Here is a 24920-nt window from a genome sequence, read left to right as displayed (position 1 = left end):
TCCTTGACCCAGGCACCAGTGAGGCAATATACCATCCTGGATTCACATCTGCTGCTGCAGAAACACCTGTCCATTCCCTTAACTATAGAATACCCTATCACTACTGCTTTCCCAATCTTTCTCCTGCCACTCCTTTCCCCCCAACCCCATATAGCTGAGCCAGCATTGGCACTATGGACTTGGCTCTGGCTGCACTCCCCAGAGGAACCATCACTCTCACCGGTATTCAAAACTAAATACTGCTTGGAGAACGAGATACACTCAGGGGACACTTGCACTGCCTGCCTGGTCCTCCTTGACTGTCTGGCAGTCACCCCATTCCCTTTCTTCTTGTATACTCTTAAGCTCCAGGATGACCACATCCAGAAACGTGCTATCCACATAGCTGTTATCCAGATGCACCGTATTGACGCCAATTGCCGCTCAAGCTCTGAAACCTGGAGCTCGAGCTGCTTCAGCTGACGACACTTGCTGCACGTGTGGTTGTCTAGGACATGAGAAGTGTTATTATATCTAATTGTATGATGCTATTCCACATGTTGAATATCATAATCTTTGGCTTGTATCATGGTATGCTCAATATAAAACCATGCTCAGCATGACTTAAGTATAATGCTAAGGATATGGACATATATTTTTCTTTAAAAGCTATTCCATATGCAGTACTTATGAAGATGCTTATAAATTGCTCTATGATGTTAGAATAGGACCTCTCAGTTCCGTTATAGCCTTACAGCTCACTTGTAGAGACTTTCTGTCTGTGTGCAATAAGTAAATAGCATGGAAAACCTGAATTATGATTCATGCAACGATTTGCTGTGTTATTTTCTGCTGATCTCTTTTACATTACTAAATGATTGCTATTTGGTTTACTTGTGAAGCATGGTAAATGGCAGAATATATTTGGTAAATATTATTTTGATAATTTACTCATGAAATCTAAACATTTCTCTCAAATATTCCTGATGTATTTAACAAAATATTGAAAAGTAAAGATTGCACATGTTACCGTAGCATCAGGACTATGTTCAATCAGTTTTTGTTCTTACTATGTAATGAAGAGCAAAATTTCAGTTGAAGAACAGATACATTATAGTATGCAACCTTGTGTCCATTTTACTGCAACTTTTTCTTTCAGGTGCCAGAGTTTAACTCACCTGAGACTGCGTTACTGTGAACGCTTAACTGACAGTGGGATGGAGTGGCTAGGAAACTTGCCTGCTCTGACGACCATTGACCTAACAGGAGCCAATGTACAAGACCAGGTTAAAAACATTTTTCTAAAATAATACTATTTATCTAAAAATCCATGTAGCATCATAGGCAAACAGCATTCTTTATAACATATGAAATCTTGTACATGTACGCATTTCCTTTAGAGAAAAAACTGCAGGGCTATGGGAAAAGAGCAGGACATTGGGACTGATTGGGTAGTTCTTTTAAAGTATCACCATAGGCATGATAGGCCAAATGGCCTCCTTCGATGCAGTATGGTTTATGAACCAGTGTCTTGGAGAAGTTTAAGTCAGGGCTGTAAAGTGTTGCTAACCACTTTCTGCTATTGCTTATTGGATCTGCCACCTTCTTTCCACCACTGCAACCAGACTCCTGGCTGAATATCATTCCCTCCTCAAGACCAGACCTAGAGCTCAAGCAATCAGTTCTAGGGCTCCAACCCACAGTCCCAAAAGCCACATACTGGGTTAGTGCTGGAAACAACCTCAGAATTCCTTAACCAAATTTTCAGCATTTTAAAATAAAAATTCAAGAACTTTAATCTGATTGCCAATAATGGCTGTGAATGTGGCTTTTGGGACTGCAGGGGGTGCCTCAGGTTCAAAGTTGGAGATCAAGATCCGGCCACGGTAGGGAGAGCATCCAGTGGTGACACAGAGACCAATCATGGCAGAGAGAAGCAGCAGTAGTAAGTAGTCTGAGCATTGTCTGCGGTGAAGAGATTATCAAGAAAGATTTCCTGAGTTGTGAAACAGAGAAATCTGTGTTATTTTAAATGAATACTGTTATGACCAGGGTGGAATGCACTGTTAATTCAGTCCCACTACTCCACAGGTCACAGCATATTAGTAAAGTTTCCCACCTACTGGAAAATAGACAAATTAAACACTCTATTTGTTCCCCAGAATAAAGCACACCAAACCAGGTTTCTTTAAACAACAACAAAATTAACTATTTATTAATAAACTAAGTCTTAAACAATAATGAGATAAATCTATAGAGGAAAAGATTTTATAACTCCTTATTCTTCCTAATCCTCATGCATGCACACATACATTCAAAAATCAGTTAACTGGGGAAAAAGCTTTTTTGGTTTACAACTGTTTCTTAGGCATAATAAAATAATTGAGTTTGGTAGGATATTTCCAGGTCAATGAGGTGTCCCAGAGTCGACTAGGTGGATGTCACTCAAAGTCTTTCGATGTGAGGTTGATGAACAGTCTGTGATGGGTTGGCTTTCACGGCAATTCGTCTGTAGCAGGCGTCACACAGACCTTTCAGCAAAGGATGTAGCAACAGGTCTACTTGGGTTTTGAAGTAGCAGTCTAGCAATAGAAGTTTTCTTGAGATTTCAGGATCTCCCAAAACATATGGGGCAACAGGAATCACTCTTGAGGCAGAGATTTTTCAGAGACTGGAGGCAACAGGAATCTGCCACCTTTCAAACTGCAGGGGCTTCCTCTCTGCAAAACAGTCTTCCTCCACAGAAAGTAGCAACTCCTCTTTGCCTGGTTCTTTTCCTCTTTCCAGTGGTGTTTTCCTCTTTCAGGCAGACCACAGCTGGACCTCAAATGTAGGATTTCTTTAACAGAGATCAGGTCTTTTTTCTGCTCTGAAAACAGGTCCCAGCCAGGTCACACTGCATGCTGCTGGTCCAGGCCACTGGTCTCACACAATGCAAAGTGAAACTAAAACCAAAAATCAAGTCATGTGACAGTCTTGCCTTCAGGAGCGTAGAGCAGTCAGACCTGTGCGGGAACGCCTAGAACCAGGAGCGGATAAATTCAGCATGAGGCTCGGGGGCCTTCACTTACCTTCAGGAGTGGAGAGCAGTCCAGGCGCACCGGAGTTTTGAAAAAAAGTCAACAGTGACATCACAGGAAAGCTGCAAGGTGATTGGTTGGTGAATAACTGCTGTTAGGAATAACTCTAAATAGCTGGGTAAGTTACCAAAGTAAAGAGAAAGGTCGACAGTTTTATTTTAATATAATAGGGAGTTTTTTTAGGGAATCTAGGTCCCTAGTGTAAATAGTCTAATTTTTGGTTAATTTAAGGGAGTAAATTAAGGGTAAGTCATGGCAGGGCAGCTCGGCAGTGTGGAGTGCTCCTGCTGTGCAATACGGGAAGTCAGGGACACTTCCAGAGTCCGGGGCGAACACGTGTGCAGGTAGTGTCTCCAGCTGCAGTTACTCAAAATCCGCGTTTCGGATCTGGAGCGGCGGCTGGGGACTCTGTGGTGCATCTGCAAGGCTGAGATTATCAGGGATAGCAAGTACAGGGAGGTGGTCACACCGCAGGTAAGGACTATTCAGGCAGAAAGGGAATGGGTGACTGCCAGGCAGAGTAGAAGAACTCGGAAGGTTGTGCAAGAGTCTTCTGGGTCCATCTCCCTATCTAACAGATTTTCCGCTTTGGATACTGTTGGGAGAGATAGCTTCTCAGGGGAATGCAGCAAGAGCCATGTCTGTGGCAACACGGGTGACTCAGCTGACAGGAGGGGAGGAAAAAGAGTGGGAGAGCGATAGTGATAGGGGATCCTATCATAAGGGGTACAGATAGGCATTTCTATGGCCGCAAAAGTGACTCCAGGATGGTATGTTGCCTCCCTGGTTCTAGGGTCAAAGATGTCACCGAGCGGCTGCAGAACATTCTGAATGGGGAGGGTGAATAGTCAGAGGTCGTGGTTCACATTGGAACCAACGACATAGGTAGAAGGAGGGATGAGGTCCTGCAACAAGAATTTAGGGAGCTAGGTAGCAACTTAAAAAGCAGGACCTCAAAGGTTGTAATCTCTGGATTACTCCCAGTGCCACATGCTAGAGTATAGGAATAGGAGGATAGAGCAGATGAATGCGGGTCTGAAGAGATGGTGCAAGAGGGAGGGCTTTAGTTTCCTGGATCACTGGGTCTGTTTCTGGTGAAGATGGGACCTGTACAAGTTGGACAGTTGTACCTGAACCGGAACGGGACCGACATCCTTGCTGGGAGGTTTGCTAGTGCTGTTGAGGGGGGCAAGGTTTAAACTAATTTGACAGGGGGATGGGATATAAAAGAGAAACTGAGTCATTCTGGAAGGCAGAGCAAATATAGACCTGTTAAGACACAAAAAAATAATGCAAGACTGGATTGCATCTATTTAACACAAGGAGTCTTACAAGTAAGGCAGATGAATTGAGAATGTTGATTAACACATGGGAATATGATATTGTTGCTATCACAGAGACATGGTTGAGGGAAGGGCAGGATTGGCAGCTCAATATTCCAGGGGATAGAATCTTCAGGCGTGATAGGGGCGGTGTGTAAAAGAGGAGGTGGCATTACACTGTTAGTCAAGGAGTCAATTACTGCAGTAAGGAGGGATGATATCTTAGAAGGTTCCTCAAATGAGGCCATATGGGTAGAACTTAAAAGCAAAAAGGGGGCAATCACTTGGCTGGGAGTGTACTACAGGCCTACAAACAGTCAGGGAGAGATAGAGGCGCAGATTGTAGGCACATCTCAGAGAGGTGTAAAAATAATAGGGTAATAATATAGTGGATTTCAACTTCTCCAATATCAGCTGGGATAGTCTGAGTGCAAATGGCTTAAAGGGGGCAGAATTCTTAAAATGCATACAGGAGAGCTTTTTGAGTCAACACGTAGAATGTCCTACAAGAGAAGGGGCGTTATTGGACCTAATCCTAGGGAATGAAGCCGGACAAGTGGTAGAAATGTCAGTGGAGGAGCATTTCGGGGATAGTGACCAGAACTCTGTAAGATTTAAGGTAGTTATGGAAAAGGACAAAGAGGGACCGGAAATAAAAATACTGAGTTGGGGGAAGGCCGATTTCAAAATAATAAAACAGGATCTGGCCAAAGTGGACTGGGCGCAGCTACTTGTAGGAAAGTCTACATCAGACCAGTGGGAGTCATTCAAAGAACAAAGAACAGTACAGCACAGGAACAGGCCATTCGGCCCTCCAAGCCTGCACCGATCTTGATGCCTGTCAAAATTAAAACCTTCTGCACTTCCGGGGACCGTATCCCTCTATTCCCATCCTATTCATGTATTTGTCAAGATGCCTCTTAAACGTCGCTATCGTACCTGCTTCCACCACCTCCCCCAGCAGCAAGTTCCAGGCATTCACCACCCTCTGTGTAAAGAACTTGCCTCACACATCCCCTCTAAACTTTGCCCCTCGCACCTTAAACCTATGTCCCCTAGTAACTGACTCTTCCACCCTGGGAAAAAGCTTCTGACTATCCACTCTGTCCATGCCACTCATAACTTTGTAAACCTCTATCATGTCGCCCCTCCACCTCCATCGTTCCAGTGAAAACAATCTGAGTTTATCCAACCTCTCCTCATAGCTAATGCCCTCCAGATCAGGCAACATCCTGGTAAACCTCTTCTGCACCCTCTCCAAAGCCTTCACGTCCTCTGGTAGTGTGGCGACCAGAATTGCATGCAATATTCTAAGTGTGGCCTAACTAAGGTTCTGTACAGCTGCAGCATGACTTGCCAATTTTTATACTCTATGCCCCGACCGATGAAGGCAAGCATGCCGTATGCCTTCTTGACTACCTTATCCACCTGCCTTGCCACTTTCAGTGACCTGTGGATCTGTACGCCCAGATCTCTCTGCCTGTCAATACTCCTAAGGGTTCTGCCATTTACTGTATACTTCCCACCTGTATTAGATCTTCCAAAATGCATTACCTCACATTTGTCCGGATTAAACTCCATCTGCCATTTCTCCGCCCAAGTCTCCAACCGATCTATATCCTGCTGTATCCTCTGACAATCCTCATCACTATCTGCAACTCCACCAACCTTTGTGTCGTCCGCAAACTTACTAATCAGACCAGCTACATTTTCCTCCAAATTATTTATATGTAATACAAACAGCAAAGGTCCCAGCACTGATCCCTGCGGAACACCACTAGTCACATCCCTCCATTCAGAAAAGCACCCTTCCACTGCTACCCTCTGTCTTCTATGACCGAGCCAGTTCTGTATCCATCTTGCCAGCTCACCTCTGATCCGGTGTGACTTCACCTTTTGTACCTGTCTGCCATGAGGGACCTTGTCAAAGGCTTTACTGAAGTCCATATAGACAACATCCACTGCCCCTCCTTCATCAATCATCTTCGTCACTTCCTCAAAAAACTCAATCAAGTTAGTGAGACATGACCTCCCCTTCACAAACCCATGCTGCCTCTCGCGAATAAGTTCATTTGTTTCCAAATGGGAGTAAATCCTGTCCCAGAGAATCCTCTCTAATAATTTCCCTACCACTGACGTAAGGCTCACCGGCCTATAATTTCCTGGATTATCCTTGCTACCCTTATTAAACAAAGGAACAACATTGGCTATTCTCCAGTCCTCTGGGACCTCACCTGTAGCCAATGAGGATACAAAGATTTCTGTTAAGGCAATTTCTTCCCTTGCCTCCCTCAGTATTCTGGGTAGATCCCATTAGGCCCTGGGGACTTATCTACCTCAATGCTTTGCAAGACGCCGAACACCTCCTCCTTTTTGATAACGACATGACCCAGACTATCTACACTCCCTTCCCTAGGCTCATCATCCACCAAGTCCTTCTCTTTGGTGAATACTGATGCAAAGTACTCATTTAATACCTCGCCCATTTCCTCTGGCTCCACACATAGATTCCCTCCTCTGTCCTTGAGTGGGCCAACCCTTTCCCTGGTTACCCTCTTGCTCTTTACATACGTATAAAAAGCCTTGGGATTCTCCTTAATCCTGTTTGCCAATGACTTTTCATGACCCCTTTTAGCCCTCCTGACTCCTTGCTTAAGTTCCTTCCTACTTTCTTTATATTCCTCAAGGGCTTTGTCTGTTCCCAGCCTTCTAGCCCTTATGAATGCTTCCTTTTTCTTTTTGACTAGGCTCACAATATCCCTCGTTATCCAAGGTTCCCGAAACATGTCAAACTTATCCGTCTTCTTCACAGGAACATGCCGGTCCTGGATTCTAATCAACTGACGTTTGAAGGACTCCCGCATGTCAGATGTTGATTTACCCTCAAACAGCCGCCCCCAATCTAAATTCTTCAGTTCCTGCCTAATATTGTTATAATTAGCCTTCCACCGATTTACCACCTTCACCCGAGGACTACTCTTATCCTTATCCACAAGTACCTTAAAACTTACAGAATTATGGTCACTGTTCCCGAAATGCTCCCCTACTGAGACTTCGACCACTTGGCCGGGCTCATTCCCCAATACCAGGTCCAGTACGGCCCCTTCCCCAGTTGGACTATCTACATATTGTTTCAAGAAGATCTCCTGGATGCTCCTTACAAATTCTGCCCCATCCAAGCCCCTAGCACTAAGTGAGTCCCAGCCAATATAGGGGAAGTTAAAATCACCCACCACTACAACCCTGTTATATAGAACATAGAACAGTACAGCACAGTACAGGCCCTTCGGCCCACGATGTTGTGCCGAACCTTTAACCTACTCTAAGATCAAACTAACTACCTACCCTTCATTCTACTATCATCCATGTACCTATCCAAGAGTCGCTTAAATGCCCCTAATGTATCTGCTTCTACTACCACCGCTGGCAGCGCATTCCACGCACCCACCACTCTCTGTGTAAAGAACCTACCTCTGACATCTCCCCGAAACCTTCCTCCAATCACCTTAAAATTATGCCCCCTGGTGATAGCCCTTTCCACCCTGGAAAAAAGTCTCTGACTATCCACTCTATCTATGCCTCTCATCATCTTGTACTCCTCTATCAAGTCACCTCTCGTCCTTCTTCGCTCCAATGAGAAAAGCCCTAGCTCCCTCAATCTTTCTTCGTAGGACATGCCCTCCAGTCCAGGCAGCATTCTGGTAAATCTCCTCTGCACCCTCTCTAAAGCTTCCACATCCTTCCTATAATGAGGCGACCAGAACTGAACACAATATTCCAAGTGTGGTTGAACCAGGGCCTTATAGAGCTGCAACATAACCTCGCGGCTCTTAAACTCAATCCCCCTGTTAATGAAAGCCAACACACCATACGCCTTCTTAACAACCCTATCAACTTGGGTGGCAACTTTGAGTGATCTGTGGACATGGACTCCAAGATCTCTCTGTTCCTCCACACTACCAAGAATCCTGTCTTTCAGCCTGTATTCCGCATTCAAATTCGACCTTCCAAAATGAATCACTTCACACTTTTCCAGGTTGAACTCCATCTGCCACTTCTCAGCCCAGCTCTGCATCCTGTCAATGTCCCATTGCAACCTACAACAGCCTTCCACACTATCCACAACTCCAGCAACCTTCGTGTCATCGGCAAACTTGCTAACCCAGCCTTCCACTTCCTCATCCAAGTCGTTTATAAAAATCACAAAGAGCAGAGGTCCCAGAACAGATCCTTGTGGAACACCACTGGTCACCGAGCTCCATGCTGAATACTTTCCATCTACTACCACCCTCTGACTTCTATGGGCCAGCCAATTTTGTATCCAGACAGCCAACTTTCCCTGAATTCCATGCCTCCTTACTTTCTGAATGAGCCTACCATGGGGAACCTTATCAAATGCCTTGCTAAAATCCATATACACCACATCCACTGCTCTTCCTTCATCAATGTGTTTTGTCACATCTTCAAAGAATTGAATAAGGCTTGTGAGGCATGACCTGCCCCTTACAAAGCCATGCTGACGGTCTCTAATCAAACCATGCTTTTCCAAATAATCATAAATCCTGTCTCTCAGAATCCTCTCCAATAATTTGCCCACTACCGACGTAAGACTGACTGGTCTATAATTCCCAGGGTTATCCCTATTCCCTTTCTTGAACAAGAGAACAACATTTGCTACCCTCCAATCATCCGGTACTACTCTAGTGGACAGTGAAGCCGCAAAGATCATCGCCAAAGGCGCAGCAATCTCTTCCCTCGCTTCCCGTAATATCCTTGGGTATATCCCATCTGGCCCCGGGGACTTATCTGTCCTCATATCATTCAAAATTTCCAGCACATCCTCCCTCTTAACCTCAACCTGTTCGAGCATATCAGCCTGTTCTATGCTGTCCTCAAAAACGACCAGGTCCCTCTCACTAGTGAATACTGAAGCAAAGTATTCATTTAGGACCTCCCCTACCTCCTCCGACTCCAGGCACAAGTTCCCTCCAATATCCCTGATCGGCCCTACCCTCACTCTGGCCATCCTCTTGTTCTTCACATGTGTAGAACGCCTTGGGATATTCCTTAATCCTACCCACCAAGACTTTTTCATGTCCCCTTCTAGCTCTCCTAAGTCCATTCTTCAGTTCCTTCCTGGCTACCTTGTAACCCTCTAGAGCCCTGTCTGATCCTTGCTTCCTCAACCTTAAGTAAGCTTCCTTCTTCCTCTTGACTAGCTGTTCCACATCTCTTGTCATCCAAGGTTCCTTCACCCTACCATCCCTTCCCTGCCTCATCGGGACAAACCTATCCAGCAGTTGCAGCAAGTGCTCCCTAAACAACCTCCACATTTCTGTTGTGCATTTCCCTGAGAACATCTGTTCCCAATTTATGCTCCCCAGTGCCTGCCTAATAGCATTGTAATTCCCCCTCCCGCAATTAAATATTTTCCCATCCCGTCTGCTCCTGTCCCTGACTATAGTAAAGGTCAGGGGGTTGTGATCACTATCACAGAAATGCTGTCCCACCGAGAGATCTGCCACCTGGCCTGGTTCGTTGCCAAGCACCAAGTCCAACATAGTCTCCCCTCTAGTCGGCCTATCTACATATTGAGTCAGGAAACCTTCCTGGACACACCTGACAAGAACTGCTCCATCCAAGCTATTTGCACTAAGGAGGTTCCAATCAATATTAGGGAAGTTGAAGTCACCCATGACAACAACCCTGTTACTTCTGCACCTTTCCAAAATCTGCCTCCCAATCTGTTCCTCCATGTCTCTGTTGCTATTGGGGGGTCTATAGAAAACTCCCAACAAAGCGACTGCTCCTTTCCTGTTTCTGACTTCCACCCATAATGACTCTGTAGACAAATCCTCCTCGACGACCTCCTCGTTACCTTTACATCTTTCCAAAATCTGTCTACATACCTGCTCCTCTACCTCCCACTGGCTGTTGGGAGGCCTGTAGTAAACCCCCAACATCGTGACTGCACCCTTCCTATTCCTGAGCTCCACCCATATTGCCTCGCTGCATGACCCCTCCGAAGTGTCCTCCCACAGTACAGCTGTGATATTCTCCTTAACTAGTAATGCAACTCCCTTTTACATCCCCCTTTATCCCACTTGAAGCTTCTAAATCGCGGAACATTTAGCTGCCAATCCTGTCCTTCCCTCAACCAAGTCTCTGTAATAGCAACAACATCATTGTTCCAAGTACTAATCCAAGCTCTAAGTTCATCTGCCTTACCTGTTATACTTCTCGCATTGAAACAAATGCAGTTCAGACCACCAGTCCTGCTGTGCTCAGCAACATCTCCCTGCCTGCTCTTCCTCTTAGACCTTATTTACTAGTTCCCCCTCAGTTATTTCACCTGCTGTCCTACTGCTCTGGTTCCCATCCCCTTGCCACACTCGTTTAAACCCTCCCGAGTGACGCTAGCAAACCTCGCAGCCAGGATATTTGTGCCCCTCCAGTTTAGATGCAACCCATCCTTCTTGTACAGGTCCCACCTGTCCCTGAAGAGATCCCAATGATCCAGATATCTGAAACCCTCCCTCCTACACCAGCTGTTCAGCCACGTGTTTAGCTGCACTATACTCCTATTTCTAGCCTCACTGGCATGTGGCACAGGGAGTAATCCCGAGATTACAACCCGAGAGATCCTGTCTTTTAACTTTCTACCTAACTCCCTAAACTCCCCCTGCAGGACCTCGTCACTCTTCCTGCCTATGTCGTTGGTACCGATGTGTACCACAACCTCTGGCTGTTCACTCTCCCCCTTCAGAATGCCCCCTGTCCATTCAGAGACATCCTTGACCCTGGCACCAGGGAGGCAACATACCATCCTGGAGTCTCTTTCACGTCCACAGAACCTATTTGTGCCCCAGACTATAGAGTCCCCTATAATTATTGCGCTTCTGCGCTAAGTCCCTCCCTGCTGAACAACAGTGCCAGCCATGGTGCCACTGCTCTGGCTGCTGCTGTTGTTTTCCCCTGATAGGCCATCCCCCCCAACTTGTTAGAGAGGGGGATAGCCACAGGGGATTCCTGCACTGACTGCCTGCCCCTTGTAGCGTTCACCCATCTATCTGCCTGCACCTTGGGTGTAACCATTTCTCTAAAACTCCTGTCTATGATGCTTTCTGCCACCTGCATGCTCCTAAGTGCATCCAGTTGCTGCTCCAACCGATCCATGCGGTCTGTGAGGAGCTGCAACTGGGTACACTTCCTGCAGATGTAGTCGTCCGGAACGCTGGAAGTGTCACAGACCTCCCACATCTCACAGGTGAAGCACTTTACCCCTCTAACTGACATTTCTAGCACTAATTAATAAATTAATTTAAAATAAATAAATACTTATTAAATCCTTACTAAATTATGTTACAATTAACTATTTGGTCTGTGGTGGTAGATTTCTACTATAAATATTAAATGCTAACTAAATACAGTAATCTCCTCCCTCCGGTTTAGTTACTCTACTTATTAATTAATTAGTTAATTAGGGCTTTCATCACTTTTTATCGATGTTTTAATTTCAAATTCAGTACAAATTCCCACCTGCCAATCAGGCTGTGATGTCACTTTTTCAGGTTTTTTTTTAGCTGTTTTTTTTTTCTGTTTTTTTTACCAGAGGTAAGGTTTTTATACTTACAGGTCTGGAACTCCGCCCTCCGAGTCTTCTCCCTGGATGTAGGCCGGGAATCCCTGAGGTAAGTTTTTTATACTTACAGGTCTGGAACTCTGCCCTCTGAGTCTTCTCCCTGGATGTAGCAAAAAGGAAATATTCGAAAAGGAAATAGTGAGAGTTCAGGGCCAACATGTTCCCGTAAAGGTGAAGGGTAAGACCAACAATGCCAGGGAACCCTGGATGTCAAGGGATATAGAGGATTGGATAAGGAGAAAAAAGGGGGCTTATGGCAGATTCAGAGTGCTGAAAACAGCAGAGGCCCTAGAGGAGTGTAGAAAATGTAGGGGATACTTAAAAAAGTAATTAGGAGAGCAAAGAGGGACATGGAAAAACACTGGCGGGCAAGATAAAGAAAAATCCCAAGGTGTTTTATAAGTATATTAAGGGCGAGAGGATAACCAGGGAAAGAATAGGGCCCATTAGGGACCAAAGTGGCAATTTGTGTGTGGAGCCGGAGGACATAGGTGAGGTTTTAAATGATTATTTTTCATCTGAGTTCACTATGGAGAAGGACGATGTAGGTGTAGAGATCAGGGAGGGGGATTGTGATATACTTGAACAAATTAGCACTGAAAGGGAGGAAGTATCAGCTGTTTTAGTGGGCTTAAAAGTGGATATATCCCCAGGCACAGATGAGATGTATCCCACGCTGTTATGTGAGGCAAGGGAAGAGATAGCAGGGGCTCTGATACAAATTTTCAAATCCTCTCTGGCTACAGGAGAGGTACCAGGGACTGGAGGACAACGAATGTGGTACCATTATTCAAGAAGGGTTGCAAGGTAATTACAGGACATTGAATCTAACATCAGTGGTAGGGAAACTATTGGAAAAAATTCTGAGGGACAGGATTAATCTCCACTTGGAGAGGCAGGGAATAATCAGGGATAGTCAGCAAGGCTTTGTAAGGGGGAGATCGTGTATAACTAACTTGATTGAATTTTTTGAGGAGGTGACGAAATGTGTAGATGGGGGTAAAGCAGTTGATGGACTTCAATAAGGCTTTTGATAAGGTCCCACATGGGAGATTGGTTAAGAAGGTAAGAGCCCATAGGATCCAGGGCAATTTGGCAAATTGGATCCAAGATTGGCTTAGTGGCAGGAGGCAAAGGGTGATGGTCGAGGGTTGTTTTTGCAAGTGGAAGCCTGTGACCAGTGGTGTACCACAGGAATCGGTGCACGGATCCTTGCTGTTTGTAGTGTACATTAATGAATATAGGAGGTATGATCAGTTAGTTCGCAGATGACATGAAAATTGGTGGTGTCATAAATAGTGAGGAGGAAAGCCTGAGATTACAGGACGATATAGATGGGCTGGTAAAATGGGCGGAGCAGTGGCAAATGGAATTTAATCCTGAGAAGTGTGAGGTGATGCATTTTGGGAGGACTATCAAGGCAAGGGAATATACAATGGATGGTAGGACCCTAGGAAGTACAGAGGGTCAGAGGGACCTTGGTGTACTTGTCCATAGATCACTGAAGGCAGCAGCACAGGTAGATAAGGTGGTTAGGAAGGTGTATGGGATACTTGCCTTTATTAGCCGAGGCACAGAATATAAGAGCAGGGAGGTTATGATGGAGCTGTATAAAACATTAGTTAAGCCACAGCTGGAGTACTGTATACAGTTCTGGTCACCACACTATAGGAAGGATGTGATTGCACTGGAGAGGGTGCAGAGGAGATTCACCAGGATGTTGCCTGGGCTGGAGCATTTCAGCTTTGAAGAGAAATGCAGAGGCTGGGGTTGTTTTTCTTTGAGCAGAGAAGGCTGAAGGGAGACCTGATTGAGATATACAAAATTATGAGGGGCATTGATAAGATAGATTGGAAGAAACGTTTTCCCTTAGCGGAGGGGTCAATAACCAGGGGGCATAGATGTAAGGGGCAGGAGATTTAGAGGGGATTTGAGGAAATGTATTTTCACCCGGAGGGTGGTTGGAATCTGGAACACATTGCTTGAAGGGGTGGCAGAGGCAGGAACCCTCACAACATTTAAGAAGTATTTAGATGAGCTCTTGAAGTGCTACAGCATACAAGGTTACGGGCCAAGTGCTGGAACATGGGATTAGAATAAATCGGTGCTTGATGGTCAGCACGGACATGATGGGTCGAAGGGGCCTGTTTCTGTGCTGTATAACTCTATGACTCTAGTCATAAATCTTCCTGTCTTATCCCTGTTGAGCTGCTTGGAACAGGTGCCCTGGAGTCTGAGCACACTTCACTCAGTCCACAATTCAAATATCAGCTCTTAAAGCACTTCTTGCAAAGAAAAATAGAAGCACTCATATAACAGTACTCAACAGGATCTACTTTAAATAATGTAATTTATCCATATTTCTGTTGGGGAATCCCTTTAAAGATATTTTTCTGCACAGAAACTTGACCTGCTCGTTCAGCATTTATACCTTCCTCCTGCTGCTTCTCACAACTTCAAACGTCCTCCCCACCCCCTGACAATTACCATGCCTCCTCCAAGTAAACTAGCATTCCAAGTGTACCTTGTCTCATTTGGCATACAGCCCTTAAAGTCAAACACCAGGACTGCCTGGGAGATGGAAGCTCCCGGCAAGCAGAGTTCATGCCCCCAGGGCTACCCCTTTGCAGGACTTTCCTTCTGAGGTGCAGATGGTGCTTCTGCCCTTTAGAAGGCTAGCCAGAAAATCTCAAATGGCAGAGATGCAGTGGAACCATCTCCCTGCAGTTTTCCCGCAAATGTTATCATACCCAGACTGGAGTTATGGTGGGAGTCTGACAGAACCTGCATGAACTTTCAGGGCCATTGTCTTAAAAATTTACTTTGTAACTGATGACCTGATTTGCTGTACAAAGCAACTACTGGTACTAATTTAAAGCAGATTTGGGCTATCTTGCAAAAGGCGTGATCAGTAGCTTAATAAAAGCATGTAGCCAGTTGCAAACTTACAAACAGGCAAAGCTGTTGGATGAATAGACAGAATGGATAGAAATTTTTCTCATTACATACGATATTTCATTTTATTATGTACTAACATTTTTGAGTTTTAACAGCTTTAGCATGTACTGAGCAGTTTTATTGAGCAATAGGATACAAGCTGCATTCATTTTAAGCATTCCACTGAGTTATTACTTTTGGAGACCTTGTTTATTCTGTGGTGTAACTGAATCTTTGGAATTTGCAGAGTTGCTGCAGATTGATGTTGGATAGCAAATCTGCTTCCATAATAGTGTGCGTCTGTAATACCAGGATATTAAGCAAAATATGTATTACTTTCCATCAACTTTCTATTTAAACATAAAACTGCAACTTAATTTGAAATACTAAACCACATAAGCAGTAAATTAAACTTAAGCTTAAAAAAATACTGAGATACCAGTCAGACTTTTTAAGTTGTTGAGCTGTTTTACTTTGTACTAACATAATTGGGCTAAATTTTATAGATCCCTTGATGTTGGGAACGGTGGTGGGGGTCGGTGGGGGGGGGGGCGGTGGGTGGTGTGCATGAAGATTGTTCCGGATGAGGCCCGCCACCGACCTTGATGCCGGTAGGGCTTGTCCTAATCTCGACGGCGGCGGCAAAGCCTTGTGGTAGCCTCCTGCCATTCGGCAACAGGACCTTAATTTAAATATGTAAATAAATTAACTCACCTGAATAAATTCTTCCACTTCTTAAACTTCAATGAATTGTCCTGTGGAACAGGTGCAATTGAAACTTATTTTATTTTGTCAAATTTTGGAAACTGAACAATTACTATAGTAAGACCTACAGTCCTAGAAATTCAATCATGCTGCCCCCATTTTACATGACATGTGGTGCATATCTTGTGTTGTAAGTGCACTGCCAATGATATATTGGAGTAGGCTGCTCCGTATGCATCCAGGGCATGGGTTGCAAGTATTAAAAAGCTTCACAGTAATGTTAAAATAAGGGTCCTAAGCTTGTTGCAACATCCCTTTGGGAAATTGGTCTGCCCAGCACCTGATTTTCAATGTGATAAAGGATGGAGTTTAGTGAAGTTAGTCCCTGCCGGAAGGACTGAACCATTTCTGGGTCAGGAACCTGAATAACTCATTTGTGTGCTTGGCATTGCCATTTCCCAGAGCAATATAATTATAATCCCGCTTCTGGGTTCCCCAACCAAATAGCAGGGCAGGTGGAATGAAGTGTAAAACCAAGCTATGAAAAATCTCTATTTAAAGGGCAGCGCTCACAATGGCAGCAGTGATTGCAGCATACAATCTAGTGTGAAGGAACAACGTCCTGCAGGAAGGATGGAAGATATAGAAAGACTGCCGTTCTGCCCCGGTTCACAGATTCATCCTTGGAGGTGATGATTGATGCAGTCAAGTCACAGAGAGGTCCTCTTCCCTGAGGATGCAGGAGGAGGCCAGCCAGCCCCACCAAGCAGGCATGGTTGCAAGTAGCAGAGGCTGTCAGCAGCCAAAGTCTAGTGCCGAAGACCTAGGTCATGTGGTGTAAAAGGTTGAATAACCTCATGATGTCTGGCAAGGTGCATGTCCTGCAACTCTCATCGGCAGCCATCATTCTCTCACCTCCCTCGCTTTCGCCAGCACAGGATTCCTCTGACAGACACATCTTGCTGTTCACAGACATTCCTTTCTATCCAGCCGCTTCCTCAAATCTTCATCTCAACAGTCAGCACTCAAACTCACCCTTGTCCTATTGCCCTCTTGCACCCATTCCTCATAATCACCCTCCTGAAATGTTAACCCTCCACCCTCAGCACTCATTTCACTTCTCACACTCCTAACTCTCTGACTTTTCTCATTGCAGGAGAGCCCACAACTCCAGGAAGAAGCAGCAAACCAGGGGTGGAGCAGCAACCATTGCCACCCTGACTGCGATGAAGGAGGAAAACCTGGAGATCAGCAGGGTGGCAGCAGTACAGGCCATTGCTGATGGAGAGATGGAGTGGCCCAGCATCTGGTGACAGCATCAGATATCACACTATCACATTGGCACTTAACTATCACTCATGTAGAATCGATGTGCCAACATATTAACTGTCATAATCTGTACTATGCGACTTGGAACCCTAGTTTACTTACATTCAGCACGAGCTCACATCTTTTCATCTCCCACTGGTGCATTGACAGTGCTGACAGAGGAGATGAGGAATGAACACAAGGTGTCATCAGAGGAAGACCAACACTCTGAGGATGCACTGTCACATGACTCCGACATACCCTCCACAAATGCACATATACACACCTTGGTGGTCCAATATCGCAGATAGATAGAGCGGCACATGGTGAGGAACGCATCATATGTGAACAGGTGTAGATGTTGGAGACAGGGAGAGCAGTGGACAGACCCCATTGGAGGGCACAGGACACTTCAAGCTCTGCCTATCTGGACACTGATGCTAAGTCTCAGGGGTCAGCCACCAAAAGGGTATTTGTGGGGCAGCAATGAAAAATGTGTGTGCTGCTGTCCGGGAGGTTGTACAGAAAATGAAGGAATCCATCAATAGCTTGAGTGCCATATCTCAGGCATTTGCGCTGATGGCCATCTCCATTGAAAGAGTAGCCAACCTCATGGAGAATCAGTAACGGCAGGCTACCAAGTGCATGCTGGCCTACACCAATGGCCTGCATGCTCTGGCTGCCAGTTTACACATCGATCAAAGCTTCACCTCAAGGACTGAACATCATACTCACACTCTCCTGCTCTTGGTTAGCAGGGAAGATGGAGAAAGGGCTGATGGCAGTGGGGGCTCTTCTTGAAGCACCCCACTTCTCTTGCACAGTGGTCTTTCCGGGAAGCTTGCAATGTTGCACACAGACTTCTCAAGTGAAGCATGCCTGGATAAGGCCACCATGGGCTTCTCTGACAGTCAGGTCTGTGGCTGCAGGCATCAACGACACATCAGGATGCTCCTTCTCCTCCGAGGATGCAGGTTGCTCTTTACCTTCCTCTAGCACCAACTCCAGTCCTCTCTGCATGCCATGTTGTGCAGGGAACAGCAGACCACAACAATCCTGGAGACCCTTGCTGGAGCATATTGAAGGGTGCCATCATATCTTTCAAGGCAGCGGTACCTTATTTTGAGCAAGTCAATGACTTAGTCTATTGTCACCCTGGTGGTGACATGGCTTCTTTTTTACCTCTCCTGTGCCTTTGTGGTAGGGTTCCTCAATACGATCATCAGCCAAGTCTTGTCGCTGTGTCCCCCAGAAGCCAACCGCTGAGGTTGGCTGGTGGAGAGAACACCTACGGAACTTGAGACTGCTAAAGTATGAAAGAGTCATGTCAGCTCCCTGGATATCAGGTGCAGACTTGCATTATCTTTTTCTGGGGGTCACAGACCAGCTACACATTAAAGGACTGAAAGCCCTTCAGATTAACAGAAACACCTGGCTGATCTGGTGGAACCTTGATTGCTACCTAAGTGCAGTCTATGACCCTTCTGGACCTGTAGAAATCTTGTGAGAGAAGCAAAGTTGAGAGCGCACTGGGTTTGACTGGCCTGATCCGTTTCAAAGCTAACATAGTTGGAAGCCTTTGCAAACAAGGTATTGGTGACCTGGCTAATGCAGTTGTGTGTTACGGATTGAGAGATCCTATAGATGTCTCCAGCAGATCCCTGGAAGGACCTGGACAAAAAGAAATTGAGGCTGTGGGAACCTAGACAGCCACGAGTATTGGGTGGCCACCTGCTCCTCTAGGGCAGAGGTCCTCTCCCAAGATACTGCAGATGTCTGCAACTACCTGTTGGGAGAGCCTGAGCCTGCTGAGACACCGTTGTTCAAAGATGTCGAGAAAGTTGACCCTTCGCCTATAGACCCTGTGCTGAGGGTATTACTTCCTTGGAGGTTCTGTTCTGTGTCTGTCCCCCCTCTCCCATACGACTGTCTGTGAATGAGAAGAAAGCAACTGCTGTTGCTGCTAGTCCTGTCACTGTGGCTGCTGAGCTGGAGCAAGCTGCATGTCCTCCGCAGAGGTCCAAGCAACTGCAGAATAAGTAGCCCCCATGATACAGGGAAGTCTCACAGGCAATAAGGTGAGATTACCCTCAATGGAGTCCAAGGCACTTGATAGTATTTGCACAAAATTGCTGTTCCCAATGAGATCAGTGATTTTAGTCTGAAAGAACTGCTGCTGTCAGCACAAGCCTTTCACTGTGGCTGACCACAGGCTTTCCAGTTTCTGCCTTTACACTGTTGATATCAGGTCAGTTTCACTCTACACGGGTTTCCACTGTGCACTCGCCTTCTCCAACCTGATGAGATACAGAGACAGTGTGGAACCCATGCACTGTTGGGAAAGAAGGAATCCAGGATTAGGAAGGCTCTTAATTGTCTTTTTAATTGGCTTAATTGCTTTCCCGTCAGACCTAAGGAGGTTCCCCGCTAGGCTTGGAATGCACTCAGGAGAAAGCCATAAGGCGGGATGATGTTGGTATCCCAACCTAATGTCAATTTCAGGAGGTTTTAGTCCTTGCATGTACCAAAACCCACCTCCACTTGGCTGGGAAAATTCTGCCCAATGAGTCTGTCACCTGCTACAGCCACAACTGGAGTCTGAAACAAATGCATGGACTGTACTGCCTGCGGCTGTCAAGGTGACTATAGCCCTTAACGTTTACGTCGCAGGTTCATTCTAGGTTGCAGCAGGTGACCCACCAGCGACATATTGCAACTTGTTGTACACTGCTGTATTGGGAATAATCAAGGCTTTCTACACCAAGAGGAACAATATATGGACAGGACAATGGAGCACTAAGTTTTGCCCACATTACAGACATCCCAGGATGCAAGTTGCTATGCCTTGCATGCTCCTCATCACTATCCAAGTGTCGTTCTTAATAGAAAGCAACTTCACTGCCTCAATATCCAGCTTGCTTGTGATTATAGGCAGTGCATTATGTGGATTTGTGCCTGATTTCCTGTCAGCAGTCATGTGTCATGCCCATGCAATCTGAACTTATGAACTATAAAAGGAACTTATGAAGTAAATCTGAAATGGACACTTTGCCTGTAGACAAAATGGAGTAAGAGGTCAGGTGACCCTTCTTTTCCTGCCGATACACATAGAAGCACAAGAACCCTGAGCTAGTTCTCATGTCTGGACACGTCTTGGAGAAGTCATTAAAATACAAATGACCTTTCTGGACACATCCCTGATAAATCATTAAAAGGCAAATTACTTTTTCTGTAGTATTGGCTGCTTCTCTCCAAATGATTGGGTAAATAATACTGTCACAGACTTTTTGACTCCAAACTCAAATTTCAAAGAATGGTGTGAAAAAAATCTATTTTATCGAGGTGAGATGAAGATGAATGACACCCGGACTTCATTGTCTAACAATGGCCTCACCATCAGAAACCATTTATGAAGACAATGGAAAGAGAAACTGTAGTCACATTACAGAAACTAGGTTTTGGATAAGGAGATTTAATAAATATTCTGGATAGACAAAGGAGATCCATCTATGCCATTGAAGAGAAGAGACCCTGTCTAAGATTAGCAGCTGCGAACTACATGTAGGCAGTGACTGGAGTCTGGCCTTGAACTCCTACCTGAGGAATCATACCAGGACTTCGCCATTGACCTTTGGCTGGAATATAACAAGAGAAGTCTGCAACTGCGCATCCATCTTTCTGAACCTCCCAAGTCTTTCTTCAGTGCACAAGGAAAAAGATTACGGGCCTGCACCACTTCCCAAGGGAAAAACAAGTTTAACAGCGGACTCTTTTAAATGATCAGACCTAACACATGTTATCTTTATAATCTCTTTTCTTGAGTGTGGGTGTATCTGTATGAGTGTGAGAGTGGGTGTTGTTACGTCTATTTTGGGTGTTATATAATAAACATTTGTCTTTCTTTTAAGAATGAGAAAACCTGCCATTTGTCTTTTCTTGACAATTAAAGCACTCAGGGGTTTAAAAAAAAACGCTGTCTTCGGTCAGTTGAGAGATGAAAAAGGGGGAACTACCCTTATCATCTCTCATCTGTCCATAACATATGACTCAGGTGTTCTGAGCCAACCCTGAGCCACCTTTATTCCAATAATCCAGTTTAAATGCAACTCAAAAGTCTCTGATATCTTGCTGTATGTATTGCAACCATTCTTTTAATTTCTTTTTTTTTGTCAGAGTTTCGGAGGTCTTGCTCACAGCAACAGGATAAGAGAGTTCTCAGTGGCAGAGTGCTCAGGTGTCACTGATATTGGATTACAGGTAAAAACCATTTCTGTTGTCAGAAATGTATTACTATTTAGCTTTAATCCATTCCTGATAGGAAGAGTGGTTACCATAATTATCTGAATATAATATGCTCCCAACTATAATAGACACTCAGATTTTCATTAACCAAGAGTCAAATTTGCCTTATCACCATGTATACCATTCTAGTAGCATGTGACATACTGACAAGTTTCTCAGGGCAGCAATGAATCTTCTGACAGACCCTTCATGGTTCGCTCACAGGTGAATCATTTGCACAGGCTAACTCGGGCAGTAAGTTGCATATGCGAGGCGTTCGTTGGCCTTCCATCCAAGTATGCTTGGAATTGGAGTTTCTTTCCAGGAGCAGATGCATTAGCACGTAAAGTGCAGTACTTATCAAGCTAGTCAGCCTAGCTGAGTTTGCTTGCTATTGGTTACTTTTGTAAACAGAGCAATTCCCTATGATGGGCCACCTTGTATAAGGCGGATTCTTCATAATAATGAATTGAGTTAAAAAAAGTTAACTGCTAACATGGAGAGAAAAAAGCAAGTTACATGGCAGCCTTCCAACTTAAGGTGATAGAAGTTGCTTAGAATTAGAATTAGAATTAGAATATTACAGCGCAGTACAGGCCCTTCGGCCCTCGATGTTGCGCCGATCATCTGACCTACACTATTCCATTTACATCCATATGTCTATCCAATGACCACTTAAATGCCCTTAAAGTTGGCGAGTCTACTACTGTTGCAGGCAGGGCGTTCCACGCCCCTACTACTCTCTGCGTAAAGAAACTACCTCTGACATCTGTCCTATATCTTTCACCCCTCAACTTAAAGCTATGTCCCCTCGTGTTTGCCATCCTCATCCGAGGAAAAAGACTCTCACTATCCACCCTATCTAACCCTCTGATTATCTTGTATGTCTCTATTAAGTCACCTCTCCTCCTCCTTCTCTCTAACGAAAACAACCCCAAGTCCCTCAGCCTTTCCTCGTAAGACCTTCCTTCCATACCAGGCAACATCCTAGTAAATCTCCTCTGCACCCTTTCCAAAGCTTCGACATCCTTCCTATAATGCGGTGACCAGAACTGCACGCAATACTCCAGGTGCGGCCTCACCAGAGTTTTGTACAGCTGCATCATGACCCCGTGGCTCTGAAACTCGATCCCCCTACTAATAAAGGCTAACACACCATATGCCTTCTTAACAGCCCTATTAACCTGGGTAGCAACTTTCAGGGATTTATGTACCTGGATACCAAGATCTCTCTGCTCATCTACACTACCAAGAATCTTCCCATTAGCCCAGTACTCTGCATTGCTGTTACTCCTTCCAAAGTGAATCACCTCACACTTCTCCGCATTAAACTCCATTTGCCATCTCTCAGCCCAGCTCTGCAGCCTATCTATGTCCCTCTGTACCCTACAACACCCTTCGACACTATCCACAACTCCACCGACCTTCGTGTCATCCGCAAATTTACTAACCCACCCTTCTGCACCCTCATCCAGGTCGTTTATAAAAATGACAAACAGCAGTGGCCCCAAAACAGAACCTTGCGGTACACCACTAGTAACTAAACTCCAGGATGAACATTTGCCATCAACCACCACCCTCTGTCTTCTTTCAGCTAGCCAATTTCTGATCCAAAGCTCTAAATCACCTTCAACCCCATACTTGCGTATTTTCTGCAATAGCCTACCGTGGGGAACCTTATCAAACGCCTTACTGAAATCCATATACACCACATCCACGGCTTTACCCTCATCCACCTGTTTGGTCACCTTCTCGAAAAACTCAATAAGGTTTGTGAGGCACGACCTACCTTTCACAAAACCGTGCTGACTATCGCAAATGAACTTATTCTTTTCAAGATGATTATAAATCCTGTCTCTTATAACCTTTTCCAACATTTTACCCACAACCGAAGTAAGGCTCACAGGTCTATAATTACCAGGGCTGTCTCTACTCCCCTTCTTGAACAAGGGGACAACATTTGCTATCCTCCAGTCCTCCGGCACTACTCCTGTCGACAATGACGACTTGAAGATCAACAACAACGGCTCTGAAATCTCCTCCCTGGCTTCCCAGAGAATCCTAGGATAAATCCCATCTGGCCCAGGGGACTTATCTATTTTCACTCTTTCCAAAATTGCTAACACCTCCTCCTTGTGAATCTCAATCCCATCTAGCCTAGTAGGCTGTATCTCAGTAATCTCCTCGGCAACATTTTCTTTCTCTACTGTAAATACTGACGAAAAATATTCATTTAACGCTTCCCCTATCTCCTCTGATTCCGCACACAACTTCCCACTACTATCCTTGATTGGCCCTGTTCTAACTCTTATCATTCGTTTATTCCTGATATACCTATAGAAAGCCTTAGGGTTTTCTTTGATCCTATCCGCCAATGACTTCTCGTGTCCTCTCCTTGCTCTTCTTAGCCCTCCCTTTAGATCCTTCCTGGCTAGCTTGTAACTCTCAAGCGCCCTAACTGAGCCTTCACGTCTCATCCTAACATAAGCCGCCCTCTTCCTCTTGACAAGCGCTTCAACTTCTTGAGTAAACCACGGCTCCCTTGCTCGACAACTTCCTCCCTGCCTGACAGGTACATACTTATCAAGGACACGCATTAGCTGCTCCTTGAATAAGCTCCACATTTCGTTTGTGCCCATCCCCTGCAGTTTCCTTCCCCATCCTACACATCCTAAATCTTGCCTAATCGCGTCATAATTTCCTTTCCCCCAGCTATAATTCTTGCCCTGCGGTATATACCTGTCCCTGCCCATCGCTAAGGTAAACCTAACCGAATTGTGATCACTATCGCCAAAGTGCTCACCTACATCTAAATCGAACACCTGGCCGGGTTCATTACCCAGTACCAAATCCAATGTGGCATCGCCCCTGGTTGGCCTGTCCACATACTGTGTCAGAAAACCCTCCTGCACACACTGGACAAAAACAGACCCATCTAAAGTACTCGAACTATAGTATTTCCAGTCAATATTTGGAAAGTTAAAGTCCCCCATAACCACTACCCTGTTACTCTTGCTCCTGTCGAGAATCATCTTCGCTATCCTTTCCTCTACATCTCTGGAACTATTCGGAGGTCTATAGAAAACTCCCAACAGGGTGACCTCTCCTCTCCTGTTTCTAACCTCGGCCCATACTACCTCAGTAGACGAGTCCTCAAACGTCCTTTCTGCCGCTGTAATACTTTCCTTGATTAACAATGCCACACCCCCCCCTCTTTTACCCTCTTCTCTGTTCTTTCTGAAACATCTAAATCCCGGAACCTGCAACATCCATTCCTGCCCCTGCTCTACCCATGTCTCCGAAATGGCCACAACATCAGGATCCCAGGTACCAACCCATGCTGCAAGCTCACCCACCTTATTCCGGATGCTCCTGGCGTTGAAGTAGACACACTTTAAACCAAGTTCTTGCTTGCCAGTGCCCTCTTGCGTCCCTGTAACCTTATCCCCTACCTCACTACTCTCAACAGCCTGTACACTGGCACTGCAATTTAGGTTCCCATTCCCCTGCTGATTTAGTTTAAACCCCCCCGAAGAGCACTAACAAATCTCCCCCCCAGGATATTGGTACCCCTCTGGTTCAGGTGAAGACCATCCTGTTTGTAGAGGTCCCACCTACCCCAGAAAGAGCCCCAATTATCCAGGAAACCAAAACCCTCCCTCCTAC

General features: G+C 45.3%; 1 protein-coding gene across 1 annotated transcript in view; it reads left to right on the top strand.

Annotated features, from left to right (window-relative positions):
• The window catches only part of fbxl13 (F-box and leucine-rich repeat protein 13), a 447713-nt gene that overhangs the window by 369503 nt on the left and 53290 nt on the right, over positions 1-24920 (top strand). Inside the window, exons 18-19 of the mRNA XM_068059249.1 lie at positions 1139-1265; positions 21147-21230. Of these exons, the coding sequence (XP_067915350.1) occupies positions 1139-1265; positions 21147-21230 (211 nt within the window). The remainder of the gene's footprint in view (positions 1-1138; positions 1266-21146; positions 21231-24920) is intronic.

The sequence above is a fragment of the Heterodontus francisci genome, chromosome 27, assembly GCF_036365525.1.
Source record: "Heterodontus francisci isolate sHetFra1 chromosome 27, sHetFra1.hap1, whole genome shotgun sequence".
Classification (NCBI taxonomy): Eukaryota; Metazoa; Chordata; class Chondrichthyes; order Heterodontiformes; family Heterodontidae; genus Heterodontus; species Heterodontus francisci.
The sequence above is the reverse complement of the archived record's forward strand: the minus strand, read 5'-3'. Positions and strand labels throughout refer to the sequence as shown.